General features: G+C 53.8%; 1 protein-coding gene across 2 annotated transcripts in view; it reads right to left on the bottom strand.

Annotated features, from left to right (window-relative positions):
- Window positions 1–1460: 1460 nt before the first annotated feature.
- The window catches only part of UTP20 (UTP20 small subunit processome component), a 92771-nt gene continuing 75978 nt past the window's right edge, over window positions 1461–18253 (bottom strand). For both annotated transcript variants that reach the window (XM_052001773.1, XM_052001774.1), the window contains 16 exons: window positions 17476–17617; window positions 16952–17068; window positions 14990–15160; window positions 14392–14523; window positions 13613–13723; window positions 12646–12725; window positions 10664–10733; window positions 10386–10568; window positions 9739–9870; window positions 8799–8931; window positions 7901–8088; window positions 6745–6816; window positions 4057–4365; window positions 3784–3910; window positions 3275–3420; window positions 1461–2728 (listed from right to left, as the gene is read on the bottom strand). In XM_052001773.1, the coding sequence (XP_051857733.1) occupies window positions 2573–2728; window positions 3275–3420; window positions 3784–3910; window positions 4057–4365; window positions 6745–6816; window positions 7901–8088; window positions 8799–8931; window positions 9739–9870; window positions 10386–10568; window positions 10664–10733; window positions 12646–12725; window positions 13613–13723; window positions 14392–14523; window positions 14990–15160; window positions 16952–17068; window positions 17476–17617 (2269 nt within the window). In that variant the 3' untranslated portion in view covers window positions 1461–2572. The remainder of the gene's footprint in view (window positions 2729–3274; window positions 3421–3783; window positions 3911–4056; window positions 4366–6744; window positions 6817–7900; window positions 8089–8798; window positions 8932–9738; window positions 9871–10385; window positions 10569–10663; window positions 10734–12645; window positions 12726–13612; window positions 13724–14391; window positions 14524–14989; window positions 15161–16951; window positions 17069–17475; window positions 17618–18253) is intronic.

Here is an 18253-nt window from a genome sequence, read left to right as displayed (position 1 = left end):
CTCACCTCATATCCAGCAAATTGGGGGGAAAATAAAACCAGTCAAAGATAAAAATCCTCAAAGTTACAGAGTTGTAGGATGACAGGTACCGATGGAGCTATGAATTTGTACAATTCTCTAGAAAGCAGTTCACAATTATGCAGGGAGTGGTGGAAATGGCCACGCTTCAAACACAGATTAAACACTAGAGGGCATTGATAAAAAGAAAGCTTCCACATACACCAAAATATTCTTACCTTTTTGAGGTAGCAAATAAAAGATACTGCTCATTCGGAAATGGCTGAACTACTACATGGATATAACTGGAAATGACTGCTCGAAGATGATTGGATTGGGCTAGATAGACAAAACGTGGAAAGTTAGTTATAGAATGTGATGTGAATGAGCTAAGCGGAGCTGAAAAGCCAATATATAATAATAACCGCCACAAGGCCAAAGTTTAATTGCCATGAAACACAAAAAATAATGTTGTAAAGTTCCATATGATAAATGACCCCAAAGAGCAATGAGAAGATACCCATATTCTGCCAAAGCAAAAGGTGGAACGTTGTATACAATGACTGAGATATAGTGATCCATTTTAGTGAATTATTTTCCTCATAGAAAAAAGAATTTTCCGTCAAAAGAGACAGAAAGACCTCTCTGGAAGGCAGATATGGAACGCTTGCTATCCCCAAAAGCTGGTTAAAAAGTAACATTCCCTTTTTAGGTAAACGCTAGAGACGCCTGGTGGGGCAAATGCGTGGGGATTTTTCAGGCAGTGAGATGGAAGTTTCCTTGACATTTCAATCTGGTTGAAGTAGCATGGGCGGGATTTTGGTACGTAATGGAGCAAAACTCACAGCTTGCCTACTAGTGATCTTGACCTCATTAGTGAGAGGTGCTGTTGACTTTGACTTTGACCTCATTAACGAGGTCATTCATCACAAAGAGCACTTAAGATGCTGTCTAGATCGCCTCTGAGTTTGTGGGAAAGAGATGTTGTTTTGTACTAGGTTATTTAAAGGAGGGATCAAAGAGTGGGGGAGCTGTCGATTACTGGGTTTCCTCGGTGTAGGGCCTCCCTCTCTAATGGAGATCAGCAATTCATGTGTAAATTCTGCTGTGAAGTAAGGGATGAGTTGACTTTCCCTGGGTTGTACGGCTGTCAAGTGTGAGAGGCAGGATTTGAATCCAGATCTCCCCGGCTTCCAAGCCCGGCACTCTCGCAACTACGCCCTGCCGCTGGCTCCTTAGTCCCGTGCTTTCCGATGAGCAGAGAAGGCCACGGACATTTCCGTAGTCTCGGGGCAAGGGGCAGAAAAGGAAGAGGAAGTGAATAGCCCACCTCCCTCTCCTTGAGGGGCACCTGCTTGGCACATTTCCTTCCCCCTGTAACCCCACGGGATGCTGGGCCCATTTCCAAGGGCAGAGGGATCAGGAGAAAAGAAACTCCGTTTCTGTATAGACGACACACACGGTTTCCATAAAACATAACAACTTTAATATTGAGACATTTGCAAATATAGATTAAAAACGAGATGACTTGCTAGCGTGTGATGGGCCACACCACTAGGTGACAGCTGTCAATCATACTGGGTCAAAGGGTAATAGAAATACAAGACAACAATTACATCTGTCAGGCAAGCAACAACACTGTACAAAACGGTCAACTACTACTGGCCACGGGGAAAGGGTCACTGAGATCAGCGGACAGTGGGGACGCGAACTTTAAACTGGACCACCGGAACACAAGGCCATGTCAAGGCTCTAGGAGAAGTCTGAGGTAGAAGCAACACTGGCAGACTCCGAAATCTGACTCGGTTGGGGAGATGGCCAACAACTGGTTCTGCCCGAGTTTCATTGGTATGAGGAACTCCCGAGGAACAAACTCCTACCTAGGTTGGCACCTTCTCTGAAGAGAGCTAAGGGGTGCCGGCTGGGCCAGACACCCGGGAGTTGTGGGACCCAGGCGAGTCACTGAACCCCCGCCAGCCTCAGTCTACTCTTCCGCAAAAGGGGCTGATAGCGTCCCCTACCTCCCAGGGGAGTCGGGGACCCTTAAGTGAGTCACTACAGGTGCTTAGCACTAGGCAGGGATCCGTATCATTAAATGACTTGCCCCAAATTCGCATTACCTTATGGGAAGGCTCCGCCCTGCGACCTGTCCCCAGCCCCCGTAGGGGATGGAGCCAGATCCCAAGGCAGATGTCGCCCAAGGCCCTTGATCTGAGACCCACAGGAGGAGGAGGAGAGGGGGCTCAGGGGGTCTGTGAGGTTGGACGGGAAAAAAGAGAGGCCATCTCGCCTAGCCCTAAACTCTACCTGAACCAGCCTTTTCTTCCATCTCTCCGGAGCATTCATGCGGAAGGGCCCCGGCTTCACCAGACTCACTTCCGACAGGAGCCTCGGGCCCCCGCAGCGCAAAAGGAGAAAAAGCTTTCCTTCTCGTTCTCTGGAAAGCGGGGCTGCCTCCCTCTGTACACGGGCGCACAAATGCAGACCAGGGGCAGCGAACTTTCAGCGTATTTAATGTTTAAAACCAGGGGCGCTATTAACACGGTACTGTACACGGGCCCGGCAGGCCGGGGCCTCACTCCACCATGGCCAGATCGCGCAGGCCCTGGCTCCGGGGCCTCTTGGCTTTGTAGCCCGGCCGCAGGAACTCGATCTTCCTCTTCTTGGCCTCGCTCTTGTTCTTGTGCTTCTTCATCTTCTTCTTGGCCGCGATGTCGGGGTTAGTGACGAACTGCAAGGGGAGAGGGGGTGCGATGGAGGGAGGGGCGGGGGGGGGCGGGGAACTGACCATGGGGAACACCTGGGGAGGGGCCTGCCTTAGGGAGGCTGGGAAGGGGGAGGGGCCACAACGGGGGGGGGGGGGGGGGGGGGGGGGCCTTGGGGAGGCTGGGAAAGGGGAGGGGCCATAGATGGGGGGATGGGGGCCAATCTTGAAGAGGCTGGGAAAGGAGAGGGCCCATAGATGGGGGGATGGGAGGCTGGGAAAGGGGAGGAGCCATAAGGGGGGGATGGGGGCCAACCTTGAAGAGGCTGGGAAAGGGGAGGGGCCATAGATGGGGGGATGGGGGGGTGGGAAAGGTGGGGGCCAACCTTGGGGAACACCTGGGGAAGAGGAGGAGCTGAAGATGGAAAAGGGGAGGGGCCACAGATGGGAGGAGGAGGGGCCACGGACAGGGGGTGGGAGGGTGGGAAAGATGGGGGCCAACCTTGGGGAACACCTGGGGAAGGGGAGGAGCAGAAGATGGGTAGGAGGGGAGGGGGCGGGGCCAGGCCTCACCTGCATGGCTTTGCGCCTCAGGCGGAGCGCCCTCTTGTCTCTGGCCCGCTTCTGCACTGAGGCGAAGGCCAGCGAGAAGGCCTCCAGGCCCACCATCTTCTTGAGCAGCTCCAGGATCTCCTGGGAGAGGTTCTTCAGGGAAGGGTCTGCTCATGACAAAGGGACACACAGGGACATGGGGTCATTCCCCGCCATCCGGCAAAGACAGCCCAGAAAAAAGGCCAGGTCTCTGACAGAGGCAGGGGCTCCAAGGAGGAAAGGGGGTGACTAAAGCCGCCCAGACCCTCCCTGGATACCCCAGGCAGAGGAGGCTGCTGCACAAGGAGGGGCTGGGGAGCTAGGAGTCGGGGAGGGGCACGCCTGGACGTACAACAAGGGGGAAGAGAAGGAAGTGGGCGGCTTCCTGCCCTCCCCTCCGTGACACCCCTGTGGCTGCAGACCAGCTCTTCCCAAGTAGGTGCCCTGGGAGCCCTCCCCCCGAAGCCCCAGCCCCCAGCCCCGCTCCTCACCTTGCTCTGAGTAGGTGCTGTTCAGCTCCCGGAACAGCGGGGCGAGGATCATGGGGAGGAAAGGCCGCACCTTGTCCGGGCCCAGATCAAGGGCCAGAGCTCCAAGGAACTTGAAGATGCAGGTTCTCTGAAAGCACAGAGTGGGCGTGAGCCAGCAGGCGGGGACGGGGGATGCAGGGGCCACCCCCAGGGTCCGCCAGGCCGGAGCCCGCTTTAGAGGCACAAAGCCCAGCAGCGAGGGCTGCAGAGGAAACCGGCTTCTGAGAGTCTCACCTTTAAAGGATTTTTGGGCGAGTAGGCGGCTTCTCGTTTGGCCATGACAGACAGCTTGTGGATCAGCCAGAAGAGATTGGCGGGCCTGCCGAGCTCTTCCTCCGCCCCGGCCTTCTCCGCCGACCCAGCCGCCTCGTTTTCATTGTCGGGGGCCTCTTCGGAGCGCCCGGCCCCCTCCTCGCTGCTGGCGGCCTGGGATGTTTCTGGGGCAGCCGCCTCCCCGGTCTCCTCTGGGGCCTGTTCCTTCTCTGCTGCATGGAGCACCAGCAGATAGATGACTTTGGCCACAAACAAGAGATTCTTAACGATCTTTAACAAAGAGAGAGAAAGGCACATCAGCTTCTTTTCTCATAAGCCCCTACTGTCAGGTTCTCGCCTCCAGGTCTGCGCGCTGACTCTCCCAGACCTTCACAGCAGGCTTAGGAAGCTCATTCTGGGGGCCACGCCTGGCCCCCCACGGGTAGGAGAGAGACCCTGGGATGGGGCAGGAGGACGGCTCGCCCTGCTTGAGAGCTCCTCCCCAAGGGTGAACTTCACCTGCGCTCCGCTAGAAGGACCTGTTTTCTGAGGGCAGAGAGGGGCTGTTAGAGCCCGGCATCTAACACTGCCACGTCCCCTTTTGACATTCGTTCTATGAAACTCCTCCTGACAAGGCTAAGCTTGCTAATAGTCATTCCCACTGGAACAAACGGAAGTTTCTGTCGAGCCCTTTCTATGTGCTAAGGGCTGGACGTGCAAAGGCAAAGTACAGGGAGACCTGACCACCGATCGGAGGAGGCCCAGTCGAGCCTCCCTGAGGCCCGGGTTTAACAAGATGCAGCGTCTGGGCCACCAAAAACAGAAGCAAAAAGGACTCGGGACAACAGACGGCCTCCTTTTAGCCAAGAGGAAGTCGAAGCCCTTGGCCACCAATCTGCCGTCAGAAGGGGTTTCAAACCTTCTGGGAGAACTCTCTAGGAGAAAAGGGCCTGTGACTCAAGCCCCCTCGGGACTGTGCTTCCTCCCCCTAATCACTGAATCACCTCATGGCTCTCCGCTAGGCCCTGGCACGGACTCTAGCAGGTGAAGAGGAAAAACAGAAGGCAGCCGCGGCCGCTTCTTTGCCCTCCTGAAACAAAAGGTTTGCTAAGCTGGGGCTGAGACACGGGCGATTCTCCATTTATCCACTGGAGGGGCCGGTGGGAGGGAGACTTGTTTTTGGATCATTCTCTTTGCAGGTTCAGCGGCTGAGGGCTTGGGAGTCAGAAGAGCTCGCTTCAAGGCCTGCCTCTGACCCAGCCTGGCCACGTGACCCTTGGCCTCAGGCAGCATCCTTGTCCCCTGCCCTTTCAGCAACTCTGACTGACTGCATAATGCGTCCCTCCCCACACTAACACAGACTTTTCCATCCCCAAAGATGCCGGGCTGGGCCGAGGAGAGGGGAGAACACGGCAGGCGGAGGCAGCTGGAAGCCGCAGGCCCCAACATGGACTCGGCAGGTAAAGCTTCGGGCTCTCGCTCGTCATCCTGGCCTTTGTGTCACCGGAGACCCTCCTCCCCCGCCACTTTACAGACAAAACCTGGAGGCCCGGGCTGCTGAGGCTCTCTGGCCGGCCCACTATAACGAGGGTCAAGCGGCTATCCCAAAGGCAGAACGGGACTTCCTTATCCCCGTTTACTTTACAGAGGGCCAGGTAGAGATGGTGGGTGGTGCAAAGGGGAGCGTGCTGGGCCTGGGGCCAGGAGGAGCTGGGCACTAATTGGGCCACTGATGCTGCTTAGCTAGCTCACCTGTCCTTGGTCTGACTCAGTTTCCTCACCTGTCAGGGAGACAACACCTCCACCTCCCAGGGAATCGCGAGACCAAAGGAGAGACAAGCCAGCGGGGAGACGCTGGCTGCCCAGCCACCCTCTGCGTGACCAGTGTGCCTTGTAGGTAGACCCGAGTAAAACCCCTCGGAACCAGTCGTGTCCCTTGTAAATGAGTGGGCAGCCAAGGTGTCACGGGCTACTCTGGGAAGTGTGCCTGATATCCCGCTCCTTTAAACTTGATATAAGTTAAAAGGGCACACTCACCGGGGTATGGAAACTTGCACATGCAGGTCTAATAAAAATTAACAGAAAGGCCAGGACCAAACCCTTGTGCTTGTGGGACTGATTAAAGCCCATCTAAGCATTTTCAGTGCTTTGCTTTGGGTTAAGCTACACAAACTAATAAATAATTTTTGATAAAATTCAAGTTTATATACTATGTCAGTATTAAAAATTTTGCATTTTTTTTCAAAACTTATAAAATAGATGAACTAAGGTTTCGGTTTGAAAGATGGTATACCTATCTAGTTTTTATAAAAAGTTTAAACACATTTAAGGATTTTCTATAATATCCTATTAATCTTATAATAATTTATGATAGTTTATGATAATACAGTTTATAGTAGTGAATGGTAGCTTGGTGGGCTTGAGTCGAGCTTAATTACTGTTTACATATGTTTTAGTACCTATTTCTCCACAGTATTAAATTACCATACTAAAGGCCTATCATCTGGTTTTGGGGTTTGACGCAAACGATAAAATTTAGTAAGGGGGGTAGGGGGACTTAGTGGTAAAAAAAAAAACAAACTGTTATAAATTACTATTCGCTTACACCTACACCTATGCCTACATGCTTGTACGCCCAAGTGTGCCCGTTCAGAGCATTCTCATGCCTACCTGTTCTCCCAGAGACATATCCAGAAACTTCGACTGCAACTGAAAGCAAAAAGCTAAAGCCAGTCTTTTCATCTGAAACGATAAGAAAGGTCGGGCTGTTTTAGACATGGTGCTCCCCCTCACCCCGTACTGCTGACCCCCAAGGACCAGACATGACACCCCCCCCCACTATTGCAGACTCCTTCAGAGAAACCCAAGTAGCAGGTGACAATCACCCACCTCCAGAGGTACGCACACAGAAAGTGCTCGCTAAATGCTCCCCTTTCTTTTCACAGGGTCAGAGAAACCCTTTACACACAAGAGAGAAGTCTGTGAACCTGACAAAGACACCTCGGAGCCTGGAATTAGCAAGCTCTGGGTCTGGCTTCCGGGCCCATATGGGCTGGAGGGCCCTGCCCAGATCAGTGGGCCTGCCTCTTTTACAAAAGGAGATCACTAGCCGAAGGTCTCAGGATCCCATGATCATTAAACAGCTCATTACTGATACAGCAGCCCAGGAAATAATGGGTACAAAGTGCTCTGCAACCTTGTAAGTGATGCATGAGTGCCGGTTATTCACCTGCTCACTCGTGTTTCAACTTATAAAATAGATGAACTAAGGTTTCGGTTTGAAAGATGGTATACCTATCTAGTTTTTATAAAAAGTTTAAACACATTTAAGGATTTTCTATAATATCCTATAATCTTATAATAATTTATGATAGTTTATGATAATACAGTTTATAGTAGTGAATAGTAGTTTGGTGGGCTTGAGTCAAGCTTAATTACTGTTTACATATGTTTTAGTACCTATTTCTCCACAGTATTAAATTACCATACTAAAGGCCTATCTTCTGGTTTTGGGGTTTGACGGAAACGATAAAATTTAGTAAGGTGGGTAGGGGGACTTAGTGGTAAAAAAAAAAAAAAAAACTGTTATAAATTACTATTCGCTTACACCTACACAGGGTTTGTAGAAAGGTAACAAGCACGTGACCACACACACACACACACACTCCCTGGCCCCTGGACTTCCATCGTTTCTTCTCCCTCCCCAACAGCACACTTTCCGTCCTGCCTCGTGCTATAAAAATGAGTCACACACAAGGGCCTTGAGGGAGACATTGGGGGGACCCCGAGGGGAGAGATTTCCTGTGACTGCCCTGCGACATCCTACCTTGTGATCCAGGTCCTTTGTGAGGAAGTTAATGGCTACCGGGCCTGACTGCTTCTTCTTAGACTGCTGGGCAGCCCACCTCTTAATCAGGTCCTCTGGTTTGCAGGAGGCAAACAACAGTCCAAAAATCTGGGCTGAAGTGAGCCATACCCAGCTGTGGGGGTGTGACAGATGGGTCTGGATGTGACCTGTGGGGGGAGAGACTTTTTTATTCTTTATCGCTTAGCCCTGTGGGGAACTGTTGGGTTCCACTGGAAGTTTGAGCATCCATCCTAAGTGATCCCGGGAACTTGGTGCAAAGACAACAAAGACGGCCACTTCTATAATTATGGGGGTCATGGCAGGAGTGTCTGTCCACATGCTCGGTAGAAAATACACGAGGGTCTATAGGCACAGATACAGATATGGCCACACGAGCAAGCTTCAGCAGCCTGAAAGTTCCCTGAGACTTTGGGGACCCTTGGTACCCATGACTCCTCAGAGACAATTTATCACAAGTGGATCCATCCCTGTCTCTGGGGTCCTTCTAGTGCCGCCCTGTCACCCTATTTACAGTCTCGCCTTGTGCGTTTGCTCACAGAGGCTCCGGCTTCACCTTCTGGCCTGCCATCCTCATCTCCTCCTGCCCCACCCGCGGGGTCTCAGTCTCTCCAGGGAAGGGCTGTCTCCCCTGCAGAATGCCCGCCTGGCAGTGGCTGGCACGCCACGCCAGCACTCCCTATACCCCGAGGAGCCTCTGAATGGTGAGGAAGGCCTTGGGCCTACTGAGAAGGGTGTTCCAGGCTCCCCCGGAAACATCGGCCCCCCGGGGCAGCCACCTGTGGACAAGCCTGCAAGGTTTTTCCTGCCAAGGAGCCAAGGAAATGGGGGATCGGCGATCTGAGCACAAGCGACTTACTCCAGATATTGTTCAGACTCTCCGGATATTTGGTGAGCTGGAGAAAATTGGACTCCTTGATGAGTTTAGTGATCAGAATAAGAAAACCAAAGAGAAGTCGGTCTGACGCTTTTTCATCAGTTTCTTCAATGAGCTAAAAACCAAACCCAAACATGAATGAGGTCATTCTGAGAAGGACAAGACAAGGCAGGGGCCAATGCAGAGTGTGACGAGGCTGGCCCCCGGCCCGGCAGGGGTCACACTGTCCTCCCGGCTCCGAGGCCGGACTCTATCCACAGGCCACAATGCCCCTCCTTTAAAAAGTCAAAATAATAAGGAAATGGACATTTAATTTTAAAATCCCTAACTTCTTTTTATTACTACGGAATACCTGAAGGGGAATGACATGTTGGATAATATAAATGTACAGACAGTAATGTGTTTCTTGCAAAAGGCCTCAGGGTCATGATATTCCCTTCATCCAGCCCCCTCATTTTATTTCCGATCACGGAAGTTTAAATAAGACACAAAGGCCAGCTGGGTGGGTGTGTGGATGGACTGAAGAATGAGCATTTGTGAAGCCCTCAGTGTCTGCCACGTACTGTGTTTGGTGCAGGCCATACAAATACAGATTAGAAGCAGGAGGGCCCTGGCTCACGGGGGGGAGATAATCTCCACAAGGGAGCAGAGAGCAGGGAGGGCTGCTGTGGCCTGCAAAGTCCAAGAAGGACAGAGATCCTAGTGCACAGAAATGATAGCTGAAGCAGAAACTAGATGAACCCACTAAGGAGCGAGAGCAGGGAGCCAAGGAACCAGCCCCGTTTTCAACTAGGATTTTCTGACCCTAATGCGCTTGGCATCTGTGCCAGGAGGGAGGCTTTTCTTTCCCAGGGTACAACTTTCACCCAAACTAAAAGAAACACACAGATAAGAAGCTTTTCCTGCACAGCAGACAACTTACATCCCGGAGCTGGGAAGGTTCAAGCTCTCTCTCGATCACAGGGAGGACCGTCGCGAACCTCCTCTCAAAAGCTGGGCCCTCGGCCTCCACGAAGAGGCCACAGGTCTGGGCAGCCAAGCGCTTCTGCAGACTCTGCCGGCGGGAGAGAAGGCCCAAGGCCGTCAGTGGCTGCCGCAGGGTCGGGGCATCCCTAAGGCCTCCCGACATCTCGGGGCAGGCGGCCTAAGCCACCCAGACTTAGAAAAAGAGCCATTCCCATTGCTGCTTCTCGGGCTTTTGACAAGTGGGGGCCCAGATCTGTGATTTCATGGGGTTCTAGTGACCAAGTGTTCCCCGTGTACCAGGCCCTGGGCTGGTACTGCTGTGTGCCGGGTGCTGCAGACAGAAGAGATGCCTGCAAAGAGCTTCCGTTTTACGGGGAGAAGGTGGGGACACGTAAGACTCTGCAGGTAGAGCCATAACCAATCCAAAGGAGGCAGGGCCCAAGAGGCAGGTCCAGGGAAGGAGGCCAGCCCAGGGTCAGGCAGAGCAGGACCCGCCCGGGGACCCGTCCGGGAGCTCGCAGCTCACTAGAGGCCCCCGCCTCCCGCCAGCTCCCCCTCCCCCCTCAGCGGGCCATAAGCAGAATGCACTGAAACACTCCCTACCTTCTGACTCCCAAACCATTTGGCCACGAGCACATACATCAGGTCTTTGTCCTCCAGGCTGACTTTAGTGAGCAACAGCTTGATGGCCATGGAAGCCATCCTCTTACACTTGGCAGAGTTGTCATTGATCATCATGAGGCACAGGGGAACGAAGAAGAGCCCGCAGTTCTCGTGGAGCAGCCCCTAAGAGAGACGGGAAGGAGCGGGTGTGGGCCAGCGCTTCCTCCCTCGCCAGTCTCAGCCCAGGCCCCAAACCCGCTCTAGCTGGCGCTCCTTACCTGAGGGAAGGTTTCAAACAGGTGGGCAATCATTTCCAAAGCAGACTCTCTCCCCGCCTCGTAGTCATAGCTAAGGCAAAGGCAGCAAGCACAGACATTAATATCTTCAAAATCACAGAATCTGGGTCCAAAGGACCCTCCGTGCCCCTCATCCAAGATACCCCTGGAGAAGCATCCTCCATGTCCCAAGTTCTCCCTTTCTTCCCTCCACCACTGGCTCTTCTGCAAGAACCCTTGGTCAACCTTCCCGCCATTCAGGGTCTTTCTTCTGAGAACATACCCAATGTATTTTGTATCTAGCTCATTTGGACATAATTTGCTGTCTCGACCCCATTAGACTGTCACCTCCTCCAAGGCAGAGAGCGGTTTTTTGCTTTTCTTTGTAACCTCAGTGCTTGGCAGAGTGCCTTGGCACAGGGTAAGTACTTAACAAGTGCTTAAGTAAGAGTACGTGATGACCAACTATGACAGACTTGGTAATTCTCAGCAACGCAGTGATCCAATAGATTTGAGATGGAAAGTGCCATACCCAGAGAGAGAACTATGGGGACCGAACGTGGATGAAAGTATAGCACCTTTATTTAAATTTGTTTGCCTTTTCTTTCTCATGTTTTTCCCCTTTTAGTCTGATTTTTCTTGCACAACATGACTAATAGGGCAATGTTTAAAAAGACTGGACATGTATAATCTCTATCAGACTGCTTGCTGTCTGGGGGGGGAGGGAGGGGGAAGATTTGGAACATAAAAATTTATAAAAACGAATGATGAAAACTATCTTTACATGTATTTGTAAGAATGCAATACTGCTGAGAAAAATAAATATATAAAGACTAGTGAAGACCAGACCTAACAAAGGAGCTGAACAGTCTTAGCCTGAGGCAGTGTGGGACTGAAAAAGGAAAATTGGTGATGGAGTCCTGCATCTGAAGCCCGCCCTTGTCAGTTATTTGACAAGGTGATGCCAGGTAAGTTACCTGACCTCTCAAAGGTCTGATGAGTGACCAGCACTAGGTGACCTCTACAGTCCCTTCCCCTATAGAGCTGGGTGTCCCATGGTGACTTCCTAATTCTGTTACACTTCCAGAGGCCTCTAAAAGGTTTCCTGACATCAGGCCTAGAGTTGCTTCTCTGGAACTTTGATCCCCTGCCCCTAACACAGTTTCCATTACTGTGTGCCATCCTCTCAATCTTTAATTGAAGATACTAAATTTAAGCTACTAAAAATAAATCCCAATTATTTCCTTAAATATTTTTAATACAATTTCTTAATTTTTAATCCCTTAAACTGCCAGCTGCTAAGTGGCCTTACATATATTCAAGCCTCAGATTGCTCAGGTATAAAGACTGAATGGTTCCCAGGTCCTCCGGCTCTCATATCCCAGGGCAGGCCATCCCTCCTACAGTTTTAGCTACCAAAGGCTGGTTTGGGAGAGCGAACCGTTTATATAAAGGCCAGGGAGAAGTCAGTCTAGATAATGGGTGGGGGACACTGGAGTTCATGAAATAATCCACACTTACTTAAATACAATCAATGATTATCCGGGTTACTTTGCTATAATGCAAGATATGTGGATCCATGGGAAATAATACTATCCCTCTCGTTTGCCACATCCACTAATTAAGACAAAGCAAGGAAGCTGGCTTTAAAAAGTTTATCAGGCTACACCTCAGAACAGTGAGACTAAACAAGAAAGTCAAGTAGAAGACAGCCTGCTTGGGGATTTCTGAAACCTTACACTGCCGTTTCAAGGGTGACCCACCTAGATGGAAGGAAAGCCCACCGACAGGGAAAGCAGTGGGCTCCAATGAAAAGAGCCTCACTGTGGGGTCAGAGGACCAGGATTTCAAACCCATTTTGGATACTGATTACTATGGGGCCTTGAGAAAGTCTTTATTTTTATATTAAGAGGAGGGAACTGGACTGGATGGTTCCTGGGACCCCCAAGATCTTTCCAGAAGCTGCAGCTTCTGCTCTAACTTACTTCAACTGAGCCAGCATGAACTCCAAGTTGGATTTCAGTTTGGTCCCAATAGGGTAGTCAAGAAGGTATTTCAGATAAACCTGAAAAATAAATGATGAAAACCAGGAATTAGCCTCTCCCACACACATCCCACTCCAGTCTTGGCCCAGAGATGAGCCCAGACTCTAGAAGTGACGCTGACTGAACACAAGTCGGAGGAAGGCCTGGGCCAGGTGACCCACCAATGGGTCCGCCCCCTCTGGCCCCTGCCGCCCTGAGCCTGGGCCTTCCGTGGATGGGAAAGCTAAGGGACGGAGGAGGCAGCGTCTGCTTCGGCAGAAGGCCTCGGCCTGTGCCGCCTCGGCCTGTGCCGCCTCTGGCCGCCCGTGCAGTCCGCAGCCAGTGTCTCCCTCTCACCCACGTCCCCTCCCTTCTGGCACTTGTCTGAGGAAGCTAAGCGGAAGCTCCGCCCCCAGCCCAGGAGCCTAGTTGTCCTTCAGCACCTCAGCCGTGGTGACCGAGCTCTGCCCCCCGCGATCTCCTCTCTGTCCCCTGTTCTCGCAGAGGTGCGTCCCTCCCTCTCTTCTGCAGTCATACAAACAATGCACGTAACGAGCTTTCACAAACGTAGGCACTAACAAGCGGCACCGAGAGCAAAAAAGATGCTCCATCTTACACGCTCCTGGCTGTACAAAGAGAACGTACCGGTTCTGCTCCTTCTCTAACAGTCAGGGCCCGGCTGCTGGCCGGGGAGCGTGTTGCCACTGGCCCTCAGGTAGCCCTTCAGTTCCCTCTCTACCAAACCCAAAGCAAGTGGATAGCGCACCAGCCCTGAAGTCAGACTGAACACTCGCAGCTGTGTGACTCTGGGCAAGTCACTTAGCCCCAATGCCTCACAAAAACAAAACAAACAACAAAACCGAAGCAAACAAACAATGAAGAGGTCACACCCAAACCAAGAACATACAGCAAGGACTCTAGAACAAACCTGTCTACACTGGACTCTGACTGGTTCGCTTTGTCCAGTAATTGCAAACTGGGACACTTTTTTCATGACATCATCAATTTCTGGGACCATCAATTTTCTTGATAAAATGGCCTAAAACATAAGAACAGACTCATTACTACATACAGAAGGGAAAATGCACTTTTTGTGTAGAAGCCTTACACTTGTTTTTTAGACTCATTTTAAAAGCGCTTAAGAATTTAAGTTCGCAACTATTGCAATACAACAGAAGAAATATGTAACTCAGCTTTACTGAGCAATTTGTATTCTCATTTAGAATTAGGCTAATAATGTGTCTAAAATGTCCACCACTTTTGCCCTAAAAATCCCACAAGCAGACAGATATGCCAAGGGAATCAAAGCTGGTGAGCCAAATTTACGGCCACCCTTTTTGGTGTTAGCAAAGAATCAGGAACAATTCTCACTGGCTGGGACATGACCCGACAAAAGCGGTATATGGAACATTACCGGGCGGTAAGGAACAGTGGCTGTGATGATGCAGAGGAGCAGACCTTGCCGCGTGCCATGCTAGCCAAGTGAGACACGTGTTCAGCTAAGGCAGACCCCGCCTCGAAGAGCCTCCAGCCCAGCAGGGGCAGCCTAAGACAGCTGGAGGCGACCCGCTTTGCAAAGTTCCTTAGCTACGGGGACTCACACGGGAATAGTTTATCTGCCAAGCTAATCGGTTCTCTACAGAGTCTGTGCAAGCTTAGGCCACGAGGGTCCTGCTACAACAGAGTGCGAACGGGGGGCCCGTGTACCTTCAGGAGCCCGAAGGCGGTCGCCTGGCGCGACGAGTCGTAGATGTCCTCCTCGGCGTAGGCCAGCAGGACCTGGAGCTGCCTCTCGGTGATCTTGTGGCACTTGACCTTCTTCACGAGGAAGGTCATACACTGAAAAGGAAAACCCAGCGCCACGGATGAGCGGCCCGCCTCCGGCAGCGCGGTGTGCCGGGCACACGGAGGCAGGCTGTCCTCGAGCGGGCGTGAGAGACAGACACCGGGATGACAGAAGCCTTCCTGAGGACAGCAAGCTTGACGCGAGCCGCAGCCACCAGGCCCGCCGCAGGGCAGGTGCAACGAGGGGAGCAGAGAACGCAGGCACCGGACCGGAGGGCCTGACGGGCCAGCACAACCACCCCCCAAACGGGTGAGTCTAGGGGGGCCCTTTGGGGACAGCCCGGAGCAGGGCGGGCCCTGGCAAGGCTCCGTTTCTTTGCTATGGCACAAATAGGTTCATCTGGCTCCTCTCTGCGCCTTCTCCGCTCTCAGGGAGCCCCCGACACAGCAATGCTCCCTCTGAGGGGACCTCGCCCCCTTCCTCGGAAGCGCAGACCCCGCTGGCCCCCCGCTCCCTCACCTTGAAGCAGTTGACGACCAGGTGGAAGTTCTGGCCTCTGGCAGCCCCGAGCCTGGCGTAGTCTTTGAGCAGAAGGAAGAGCTGCTTGGTGAGCTTCTCCGAGTTCTTCGTGACGGAGGGCAGGGGGAACTTCAGCACCCAGATGAGAGACTGCAAGGCTCCCGTGATGACCTGGAGACAACAGTCAGGCTGTAGAGGCCCCGTGGCTGGGCCCACGCTCCCCTCAGCCTTCTGGCAGCCCCGAGAGGGAACTCCCTAAGGATGCGACGGCCCCGGCCCTTCCTCTGCCGAGAAATACGCCAGGTGCACGGGCAGACCCAGAGCAAGGAGCGTGGCAGGAGCGGACAGGAGGACGTGGTGACTCGGGGCCACCCAAATCTCCTTGTTATCAAGTGCCTTCTGCCCTCCGTGCCAGGCCTGCCCTGCAAGGAAGCTGGGCTCTCACTGCTGTGGGGCGCAGCCCTGGCCCTGCGTGTCCTAAGGAGGCAGGAGTTCTGTCGCCATCTGGACCAAGGAAGCAAACACGGCCTCCTGCCCGGGCTGCCCCGTCCGTGGGGGTGACCGGGCAATGCCGCTCCTCCCCGGGGCCCTCGGTTTGCAGCCTGCTGCACCCATGTGGGGCGGAAGCAGCAGCTACCGAGGGAACGCCTTCTTCGCCATCCAAATGGTCCTTAGGAAGGGAACTAATCAATGAGCACGTTGGTGCTGGTGAAAACCTACTTCTTTTGCATTTTGTTTTCTTTCTCATTTTTTTCCTTTTTGATCTGATTGTTATTGTGCAGCACAATTACATAAATATGTATATATTGAATTTCATATATATTTTTAAGATGTTTAATGTACACTGGATAACCTGCCATCTAGGGGAGCAAGTGGAGGGAAGGAGGGGAAAATTTGGAACAGAAAGTCTTGTTAAGAGTCAATGTTGAAAAAATTTTTGAAAATAAAAAGCTTAAAAAAACAAGAAAAGACAAAGAAAATCCACTTTCAGAACATGCTCCAAGCTGCCAAGTTCTAACCTATCCTGAACTTCGATGACAGAGGGAAGACTCAACAAGGCACCTGAACAGCCTCACAGGGTCCTTCCATGCGGGTAATTTATGGCCCCACAGAAACAGCAACACAGGGAGAGGCTGAGAAGAGAGGGCCCTGGTCGGCTTCCCCCATGGGACCCTCACAGAGCCCCGGCTCACACTCACTGTGACCCAGTCCCTGCCTGCTCGGGGCACCCGGGGGGCTCGGCAGGGCTGGCAGAACTGCCTGTCCCCCCTGCTGCTGTTTTTCTTATTCTTTGTTTTTAACCATTTGAGGGTTTTTTTGTATTTGGCATAATGGAGGCCTCACAGGCAAGAATTCAGAAACAAGGGTGAAAAAAAGCAAAAAACACTAATGTTTTTAAACGTTTCAAGCTCCCCTATATGGGATAAATTCAAGGAACGATAGCGACTGCAGGCACAGAGGCTTTTGGCCCTGTTTGTGTGACGTAGGAAGCATCATTCCCTCCCCCCATTCTGTAAAGCAGAGGGGCTGGGCTGGATGAGGCTCAAGGTGTCCCCCCCAGTCCCCACCGCTGCGGCTGGAATCCCCAGGGGCGCTGGTGCCCGAGAGCGCTCAGGGCCACGCTGAGCACCAGGACCGAGGGGGACAGAAGCTCGGCAGCCTCCCTGGGTGAGGAGCTCCGGGCAGTGGCGACATGTTGGTCGGCGTGGGCCTGGCGGACTAAGGAGGGGGCTGCTGGCCCCTGCCCCCCCAAGGCCAAGCCCTGCACCCAGGCGGGTCCCGGGGGGCAAGGCCCAAGGCAGCCCGGCCAGGGCACGAAGGCAGCGTTGGAACCGGGGCCGGGCCTCCCAGCCCCCTCTGGGGGTCTCAGCCCGTCGGCCCCAAGCCGGAAGGGGCTTTGGACCAGGCGGTCTCCACGGCCGGACCTCTGACCCTGGGGCCCGGGGGGCTTCGAGTCCTCACCTTGGCATCTCTGGACTTGAGGCAATCGATGAGCAGGGACGTGAAAGGATCCAGCATCTCCAGCACGCGCTCGTCGGAGGAGTTCACCTTGGACCGCTTCAGGCTCATGTGCAGCAGCTAAGGGAGGAAGGCCTGAACTTAGGCAGGGCCACGTGGCCGAAGGGGGCGCTCTGGCCCAGGAGGGGCGGGGAGCCCAGGGGCCGCCTGTCTGACTTCCGTGTCCCCCACCCGCGGCAGGGGGCGCCTGTCCAACTTCCGTGTCCCCCACCCACGGCAGGGGGCGCCTGTCCGACTTCCGTGTCCCCCACCCGCGGCAGGGGGCGCCTGTCCGACTTCCTTGTCCCCCACCCACGGCAGGGGGCGCCTGTCCGACTTCCGTGTCCCCCACCCAGGGCAGGGGGCAGGGGGCAGGGGGCGGCAGGGGGCGCCTGTCTGACTTCCGTGTCCCCCACCCATAGCATGGAGCAGGGGGGAGCAGGGGGCGGCAGGGGGCGGCAGGGGGCACCTGAGCCTTCAGCACTCACCCGCAGCCCAGCCTCCACCAAGATGTGCATGTTGGTCCTGCGGCTGACGGCCGCCTTCGGCCCGCCTCGGCTGGGGGTGGGCGGGAGCAGGAGGCAGCTCTGCGGGGGCAGGCGCGGGTCGGGAAGGGGCTCGGCTTGGCTCCTGCGGACACATGGCCAGGGAGAGGAGAACATTAGCCAGCTCGGGGAGGAGGGAGGCCCCCGGTGTCGGGCTCCTCGCTCCCTCCGCGCACTTTCCTGTGCTTTGTAACGAGGCCCGAGGACCCGGCCCAGCTTCACCACGCGAGGCCCCTGGGCGAGGGGCAGCTGCCAGACACCGGGGGCTGTCATCAGTCAGGAAAAGCCTCGGATCCCGTCCAGTTTAAACTAACCGAGCAAGACTTTTCACTCTTCCATTTCTGAAGTAGCTACCTCGCTAGCGCACCCAGGGGAAAACGCACCATTATTGCCTCGTGGGCAGTGTACGCACACAAAAGGCCGTCTGCACCCCCGCGCCTCAGTGTCCTCCTGCAACGCTTTTCCCCAAGGCTTCTGAAAGTTCTTTACATTTCCCCTGGCTCACCGCCCCCATTCAGCGGGGGAATGCCAGGGGCGACAAGGGAGCCTCGTGTCTTACCCCGAGCTGCTTTTTGGGGGCCCGGCTGGAGGCGGGGACGGTTAAATTCCAAATACAAGACAAAAAGGCCAGACCCGGTGGAGGAATCCCCCAGAGCCCTCGGAGAGCACACGCTGGGCAGGACCTGAAGCCGGGTCCCCAGCAGGCAGTCCCGCCTTCCTA

The sequence above is a fragment of the Antechinus flavipes genome, chromosome 5 (genome assembly GCF_016432865.1).
Source record: "Antechinus flavipes isolate AdamAnt ecotype Samford, QLD, Australia chromosome 5, AdamAnt_v2, whole genome shotgun sequence".
In the NCBI taxonomy this organism is placed as follows: Eukaryota; Metazoa; Chordata; class Mammalia; order Dasyuromorphia; family Dasyuridae; genus Antechinus; species Antechinus flavipes.
Note: the sequence above shows the minus strand (reverse complement) of the source record. Positions and strands in the feature narration are given on the sequence as shown.